General features: G+C 41.7%; 1 protein-coding gene across 1 annotated transcript in view; it reads left to right on the top strand.

Moving 5' to 3' along the window:
• The first annotated feature begins 6,917 nt into the window (after positions 1-6,917).
• PLEK (pleckstrin) overlaps positions 6,918-8,720 on the top strand; it is a 33,731-nt gene continuing 31,928 nt past the window's right edge. The window contains exon 1 of the mRNA XM_001094492.5: positions 6,918-7,020. Within this exon, the coding sequence (XP_001094492.1) occupies positions 6,979-7,020 (42 nt within the window). The 5' untranslated portion in view covers positions 6,918-6,978. The remainder of the gene's footprint in view (positions 7,021-8,720) is intronic.

Genomic DNA, 8,720 nt, shown 5'->3' with positions numbered 1-8,720 from the left:
GAGGATTCACTCTCTTAGTTATTGGTTGTTAGTTGTGTAATGCCTCTGTTTAAGAATACTATAAAAAACCTGAAATCTGAATGCTTTCCAACCAGAGAGTTATACCCCGAATTAAAATCTTAAACTTAACAAAGCCACATCCTTTAAAAAGCAACCTTCTATAACTCCATAATCCTCAAGGGGAGAGGAAGAACTGATCAAATAAAGATCCCACTGCAAAAAGAATTCTTAATTAAAAGCCTTTCTGAATGAAGAGAATGTGAACATAACAATATGAAAATGGTTGCATTGGAATCTCCATCTGTACATGATGAATATGAGAAAGTAGAGAAGAATTGGAAATGCTTTCTTTCTTTTTACTAAAATGACCTTCTTATTTTTTATTTTATGTTATTTTTATTTTTATTTTTTTGAGATAGAATGTTGCTCTGTTGCCCAGGCTGGAGTGCAGTGGCACGATTTCGGCTCACTGCAACCTCCACCTCCCAGGTTCAAGTGATTTTCCCACCTCAGCCTCCCGAGTGGCTAGGATTACAGGCGCCCACCACCACGCCTGGCTAATTTTTGTATTTTTAGTAGAGACAGGGTTTCACCATGCTAACCGGGCTGGTCTCAAACTCCTGACCTCAGGTGATCCGCCTGCCTCGGCCTCCCAAAGTGTTAGGATTACAGGCATGAGCCACCACTCTCAGCCCTTTTTTATTTTAGAATAATTTTAGTTTTACAGAACAATTAAGATACTACAGCATACCCATTTACCCTGCATCCAGTTTCTCCTATTATTAACATTTACATTAGCATGGCACATTAGTCATTACTAATTAACCAAATTTGATACGTTTATCATTTTAAAAGTTCATACTTTCTTCTTCTTCTTCTTTTTTTTTTTTTGAGACAGAGTTTCGCTCTTGTTGCCCAGGCTGGAGTGCAATGGCATGATCTTGGTTCACCACAACCTCCACCTCCTGGTTTCAAGCAATTCTCCCGCCTCAGCCCCCGGAGTAGCTGGGATTAGAGGCATGCACCACCACGCCTGGCTAATTTTGTATTTTTAGTAAAGACGAGGTTTCTCCATGTTGGTCAGGCTGGTCTTGAACTCCCAACTTCTGGTGAAAGTTCATACTTTCTTTAGATATACTTGGTTTCCCCCTAATGTCCTTTTTCTGTTCTGGGATCCCATGTAGATATTATATGATATTTAGTTGGCATGTCTTCTTACGCTCCTCTTGGGAGTGACAGCTTCTCAGACTTCCCTTGGTTTTGATGACCTTGACAGTCTTAAGGGGCACTAGTCAGGTCTTTCATAGACTATCACTCAATTGAGGTTTGGTCTAGTGTTTTTCTCATGATTAGATACCAAGGGTATATACTATAATCTGATTTATGACCATGATGTTAACCTTGATCACCTGGCTCTGGCTGAGGTTGCATTTATCATGTTTCTCCACTATAAAGTTACTCCTTTTTTCTCCTTTCTGTACCATAGTTTTTAAAAAGTCGCTATACACAGCCTATAGTTAAGGAGCAAGGATTCGTGCTCCACCTCTTTAAGGGTGGAGAATCTAGATAACTTATTTGGAATTCTTGGAATCTTGGAATAGATTTGTGTATTCTCTCTTATTTACTCAATCATAAATTTATTTATTTTTAGACTTTGGCTATAATCCAATACTATTTTCTTTATTTTCTTGCTCCAAATTTTCTAGCTTTGGCCAGTAGGAGTTCATTCAGTTGGCTCTTGGGTCCTTTTGATCACCATCATGGTTTCAGTCTTTTGTGTTTTTAGCTAAACATTTTTAGCACTTTCTTACTTTCTGGTACTGCAGGATGCTTCGGGGTCATCTTTTACATTTCCTGCTGAAATCTTAGAGCCATCTATTTCTCCAAGGACCTCTCATTCCTTTTATTGGAGAATCGTATTAGTAATCAAGATCTGGGAGCTAGATGTGCTTGACACTACCAGGTTGTTGTTGCTTCTAGGCCTTCTCCGCTAACAGAGCAAGGAAATGTATGTGTGAAAGTGCTTTCTTTTGAGCAAGTGGGTATGTATATGTTCACACTTTTATATATTCTTAAATCATTTCCATATGAATTTGTGTATCTGTTGAAAGGGGATTACTCAGTCTGTGGGCTCAGCTCCCTCTCTTGACCTGGAAGCCCATTGGGCACCAACTAGATATTCTCTAATATGTTTAAGTGAATTAGACAACTTAATGGTTTCTTTTTGTTGGGAGAAAGTTCTCCATGGGTCTTTTGTGTATATATACAACTTGCAAGCAGAGGCACTCTATTTTATGGATGCTTGTACAGTGAACAACAGCTTTGAAGACAGAGGTTGTCTCCTTCCAGAGTAAAGGGCAGATTCACTTACTGTCCAGTATAATAAAGATACGGTCTACCTCTGAGACAAAGTTTGGGCAGGTTTGCTTGCAGCGCATTACAAAAGATTCATGTTCCCTAAGCTCTGGGTCCTCAGTTATGATGCAAACCCTCCGTATGTGCAGCATCCATCTAGGCTGCTCCACTTTGTCCTTGGTAGACTTAGGGCCAACAAGCATCAAGACCAATATGGAGCTCATTCTGTTTACTGTGCTATGAGTAGCAAAGTCCTTTGTCTTACCCCAAACCCCAGAAGTCTTGTGTCTTCTGTGAGCATCCCTGAAACAGGCAGGCTGACTTGTTAGCTTACAAGTAGGGTAACATCTCAGACTCTTCTCACAGGTTTTGACACCTTTTACTTAATTTGTATTTAGCTCTAGAGGTGGTCTGATATTTCTCAGCTAAATTTAATGTCTCTTTTGAATTACCAATGCTAAAGAATAACTTTTAAAAAGATAAAACTATGACTCTTACATATAATAAAATGAAAACATGTCAAAATTTTATTTAACTCATGAATTAAAGGCGAAACTAGCCAGAGGTCACAACCGATTCAAAGGAAAGGTCAAAGGCCAATTTATATAGAGTAAAGCAACGTTGAAATTCATTTACCAGTGGACACAAAATTGACTTTTTCCATGGGAGGTGGGGTGGAGCGAGGGTGTGGGGTGAGGTGGAGTCTACTGAACTTCCATCAGTCAGAATTTATTTGCATGTTTATAGACAAGAATTATTCGTATTTATCCACAATCTACAGAGTTCTAAAATAACTCCAAGACAAGAAAAGACACAGACTCCATAGAAACAAATAACTTAGAAAGGTGTGCTGTAAAGAATGCATAGTTTTCCATTGGAGATGCTAAGTAATCATTTTTGCTTATTCAGAAGTCTTAACTTTCCCTTACAGCAATAAAATGTACTACAAGAATAATGTTTCCAAGGTTATTGATCAAATGTGTACAGAAAGAGATCTTAAAAAGTCATTCTAGGCTGGGTGTGGTGGCTCACACCTGTAATCCCAGAACTTTGGGAGGCAGAGGCAGGCAGATCACCTGAGGTCAGGAGTTCAAGACCAGCCTGGCCAACATGGTGAAACGCTACTAAAAATACAAAAATAGCCGTGCATGGTGGCATGTCCCTGTAATTCCAGCTACTCGGGAGGCTGAGGTGGGAGGATCACTTGAACCTGGGAGGCGGAGGTTGCAGTGAGCTGAGATCGGGGCCACGGCACTCCAGCCTGGACGACAGAGCAAGACTCTGTCTCAAAAAAAAAAAAAAAAAAGTCATTCTAGACACACACACTAAGATATTGGAAGAGGTTCTAATGATCTGATCTGGGAGAGGGATCTGACACAGCAGGAGAAAACTTGCTCAAACTCTATTGAGAGCAAGTCCTAAATGGCGTCATTGATTCAGATAGTTCTCTTTATTGACCACTAGGTGTCGCTAAGCAGGCGCGATGACACGTGGCAGGCGGGGAAGGGGCAAAGGCAGCATCATCTAATCCATCAGTGGTGACGTTCAGCAGATTCACAAATGCGGGAGGTTCCTTGGTGGCAAGACATTTTTACCCCTGCGCCTATTCAGGCCCCTGGCACATAGTAAGGACTTAATACCACGTTTCTTGAAATGAATTATTCGGAACGCAGGGGTGCTTTTACACGGTAAGCATCCAAAAACACTATGAGGTTTCTAAGTGAGGGTTCTTTAAAGCCTTCCGATCATGCTGGGACAGACGGTGAAGACATTCCAAATTAGAAGTCACTTGGTCAGTTAAACAAAGGGAGATACGTTTAACTATGAAATCAGACTTGGTAAATCTATGAGTGGTTTCCATTGACTGTACAGACGTAGCAAAATACTTGTTTGAGTGCAGATACAGAACATTACCCTTTTATTTGTTCCTGTTTTGCTCAGGTGACATCAAATGTTGATCCCTCTACTCTCAGCCCCCAACACTTTATAATAATTTCTAATTAATTTTGGTGCGATGAGAAACTGATAAGAAACCATCAACGATTTTATGTAATGGATATTAGCATAAAACGAAAAGTGAGAAATACAGGGGCAGTGACTGTTGGCTGGAAACACAGCTGGAGGGAAGAGGAGAGGGAATCAGGAAGCTCTCAGAAAACCCCAAGAACAGAACTTCTTTCCCCTAACTTTCCTGGCTCCTCAGATGCCCTCGTGGATGTCTGTCAGTTTTGCCTTTCTCGAGGCCATCACTCGTCTATTGTTAATAGCATCTTGGTTTTACTTTAGGGGACACCCTCCCTTCCCCCATTGAGCATGGTCTTGCGAGGGCTGTCGGTTCATATGTTCCCCCTCCAGATACCCAAGAGAGAAGCTGAGTTAGGCCAATCAGAGGCCTGATCCCTGGAGACTACTGCAGAGTCTGAAAACCACTGGCATTCTTTCATCTTGGTGTCTTGCTTCCTGGAACCCTACAACTGCCCTGATTCCTGTCCTTTCAAAGACCCCAGTCTTCATTTTTCCTTCAGTCTGTGGGCCACCCCATTCTCTTCCAGTAAATTCCTATTCGCCTCTATTAGCCAGAGTTGTTATCTGTTGATTGCAGTGAAAGAACACTGACGGGTGTAATGAGGAAATTCTAGCCCTACGATTGCTTTTATCATCTCTGTTGAAGTTATCATTGAAAAGGATCAGCTCTAGGATAACGGAGATTTGCCTTGAAGATGAGGAGTAACTAATATTTATGGATACTAGTTATGTTTCAGACACTCTTCTAAATACTTCCATGTGTATCTTATTTAATCTTCAGAATGACCTCATTGGATAAGTGTTATTATCCCCATTTTACAGATGAGAAAACTGAGGCACAAAGTAATTAATGAATTTGCTCATTTTCACAGGGCCAGATTAACGTATCTCAAAGTTTATTCTATGGAATATTGGTTTTTCAGGATTGTATTGGTTTCCTGGGGCTGCCATAACAAACTACCACAAACTGGTGGCTTAAAACAATGGAAATTTATTGTCTCACAGTTCTGGAGGCCATTAGTCTGAAATCAAGGTGTCGGGAGCACCATGTTCTCTATAGCAGCTCTAGGAGAATTGTTGCGTGCCTCTTCCAGCTTCTGGTGGTTGCCGGCCATCCTTGGCGTTCCTTGGCTTGTAAATGCATCACTCTGTTGTCACATGGCTGTTTTCTGTGTGCCCTTTTCTTATAAGGACACCAGTCACATTGGATTAAGGGCCCACTTGCTTCAGTATGACCTCATCTTAACTAATTATATCTACAATGACCCTGTTTCCAAACAAGGATGCATTCTGAAGTGCTAAGGGTTAGGACTTCTTTTTTGGGAGATCTAATCCAATCTATGACAAAAAATGTTAATATAAATTGTGCAGAAAAGAATTCTACAGCCAAGTCAGTTTGGGAAACACCATTATAGGATTCTTTGCTATAGTACTTTGGCGGGGTGAGGGTCTTTAGTTTGTTCATCGTTTAGAGGAGTTGCCAGCCTGGGATTATTATGTGCAGTTTCTCAAAAACCTGTTTGATGATGAACTTCTTTTTACAGGCTGATTGTGGGATCAGCAGTCAATGTGGAACAGCTGTTCGCATGCCTGACGCGAGGCAGTGGCACCCTAGCACGTCCCTCCCTGGTCTTCTGCTTTCCCCTGTGACCTGCAGCATCAACTTGGGACAACTTTTCTTCTCTGAGCCTGTGTTTCCTTATCTCTAAGATAAGGAAAATAATATACTTTCCCTATGGGTTTCACGTGTGGACTCATTTTTGTTGTTGTTTGTTTTGAGACGGAGTCTTGCTCTGTCGCCCAAGCTGGAGTGCAGTGGCACGATCTCGGCTCGCTGCAACCTCTGCCTCCCAGGTTCAAGTGATTCTCCTGCCTCAGCCTCCCAAGTAGCTGGGACTACAGGCGCAAACCACCATGCCTGGCTAATTTTTATGTTTTTAGTAGAGACAAGGTTTCACCATGTTGGCCAGGCTGGTCTTGAACTCCTGATTCCAAGTGATCCATCTGCCTTGGCCTCCCAAAGTGCTGGGAATACAGGCGTGAGCTACCATGCCCGGCCTATGTGCAGACTACTTTAGTTTTAAATAAGTAGGCTGAGAAACACTTGATACAGGGCTTGGCATAGAGAGAAGTAGGCATTCATTTAGTAGTTAACTTTGTTATGCTAACCAGATGGTTCTGAATTTCTTGGCATTTTTATTAAGCATTTCCAGGATCTCAAGACTAATCCCTAATCAGGACAATTTCCACCAACAAGTTTTTCTTATTCATCTTCCTCTTCCTTTCATCACTTCTTTTTCTCTTTAAAAGAGTGAGTTTCTGTAGGGTACTAAGAATTTCCCTTAGGTAAGTATTCAACCCAACTGTGGTTTTAATAAGTCTCCAGGATTAGCAAGGAATGGGTAGTTTACTCTGCAGTTCCTTATTCTGATCTTCCACCCCAGTGAGGGGAAGAGGATGTGATCATGCGACCGCCAGCAGAAGGGAAATTGTGAAAGCGACGCACTGTAGAAAAGGCAGCCCACAGCCACCTCAGTATGCAGAGGAAGCCCAGCTGCTGAGAGGAGAGTGACCTTTGCATCTGCCTGTCCAGCCAGCATGGAACCAAAGCGGATCAGAGAGGGCTACCTTGTGAAGAGGGTGAGCAGAGGTGCCACTTACCAGGGTGTCAGTGGACACCGACTGGGGAGGCTTGGGTTCAGCTCCACGGGCTACCTGCTCATTTAGGAGTGTTTCCTGCTCAACCAGTTGGGTTGAAATAGGGGAACATGGTAGCACATAGAATGTTGGAGCGGGGTTAGGGGAGCGGGGATACTCATCCAGCCCCGGCTTCCTTACAGTTTGATTTTATGGGTCTGAGAATTCCAGATGGCAGGGCCTGGAAGGTGGGGGTCTAAGCTAACTCCCTCCAGATTTAGAATATCCTTTTTAAGAGGCACACAGATGTGTTCTGTCAGAAGATATACTCCTCCTCTATAGAGGTTACTTGGAGAGACTATCCATTTTTTATTGAAATCTCCCTTCCCCTCAGTTCTTTTTTTGGGAGGAAAGGGAGAAAAAGTGATTAAAGAGTTGATATAATGATAGAGTAATTACGGCTTGTTTATTGGGCCGTCTCCTTGGAATTGACAGGTAAAAAATCCTTAGCTTTTTAAAATTGGGCTGAAATCTCTTCACTCACAATTCTTAGTAAATTTGCATAATGTGGCATCGAGGTGGTAGATGCACCATTTTAAAGATTAGTGTACTGAAAAAGGCTTAGCCTCCCTGGCATGCATCAGGAAAATGGAATTTTCTTAGTGTTGGTCTTTCTTCAGATGCTGAGTGTGTGCTGTGTGGTCGTGAAAGCTCCCTGGGATGTGAATTCACACATAGACTTGGCGTCCTGTGGGCAACGCCTATGTACACAGATATGCTCACACTAACCTTAATGAGTGGATTGTTTCAGAAATGAGCTGAATGTAGTGCCTTCCTTCAGGTGCTTAGCTTTTTAATTGAATGGACAGCGAATGTGTGAGTCTATTTTAGGCTATTCATTTGTTTCATGTTTTAGCCTACAATGTTCTACCTGTGAGGGGGGTTAAATAGCGCACATTGCTGCCTGCTTCCATTTTGACTTCAGGCTGGAGAGACCCTAGGTCATCTGGCCTAGTTCCTTCATTTGCAGAAGAGGAGACAGACCCTGAAGGCTTGGCGATTGCCCAAAGTCACATGGCCATGACAGTTGTGACCAGCCACTCCTCTGATGCTTAGGTTTCTGATTCATGGCACTGAACTTTGTTCATTACTCTAGCATTTTCTTAAAGCAAATTTATTCCAACTTAGGATTTGTGGGGTATTTGTGATGGTGAGAGCTGAGTTGGTACTGGAGAATAAGTGGGTTCTCAGCTGCTAACCTCTCTAGCCAGCTGTACTTTGAAACATCCTTTGGAAAAGACACACATATACATAGAGATGTAAAAGATTCCTTGCAATAGGCACCAATAATAATTGGTGAGACCTAGTAATAATTCGTGTTGACTTACTCCTTTCCCGATCACTTGTGCTAGTATCCTGAGAAGAGCAAGTGAATGGAAACATTTCCGCAAGTTTTTGTTTGTTTGTTAAACAATTAAAAACATCTTGCAATGAAAATTGCTGTTATAAAGTTTGTATGCTCATATTTTAATCTCCCTAAATTACAAAAATATGAAGACTAAATTTCTAATAAGTGAAGCTGTCTCACTAAAAAATGGGGATGATAGAGTCAGGGTTGTCAAGCACGTGGATTTAAATTAATAAATAGTTATTAATTAGTGAGAGTAGTTCTCTCAGATTGTAAAAGCCAATCTAGAAAATGG

This window comes from Macaca mulatta, chromosome 13, assembly GCF_049350105.2.
Source record: "Macaca mulatta isolate MMU2019108-1 chromosome 13, T2T-MMU8v2.0, whole genome shotgun sequence".
Lineage (NCBI taxonomy): Eukaryota > Metazoa > Chordata > Mammalia > Primates > Cercopithecidae > Macaca > Macaca mulatta.
The sequence above is the reverse complement of the archived record's forward strand: the minus strand, read 5'-3'. Positions and strand labels throughout refer to the sequence as shown.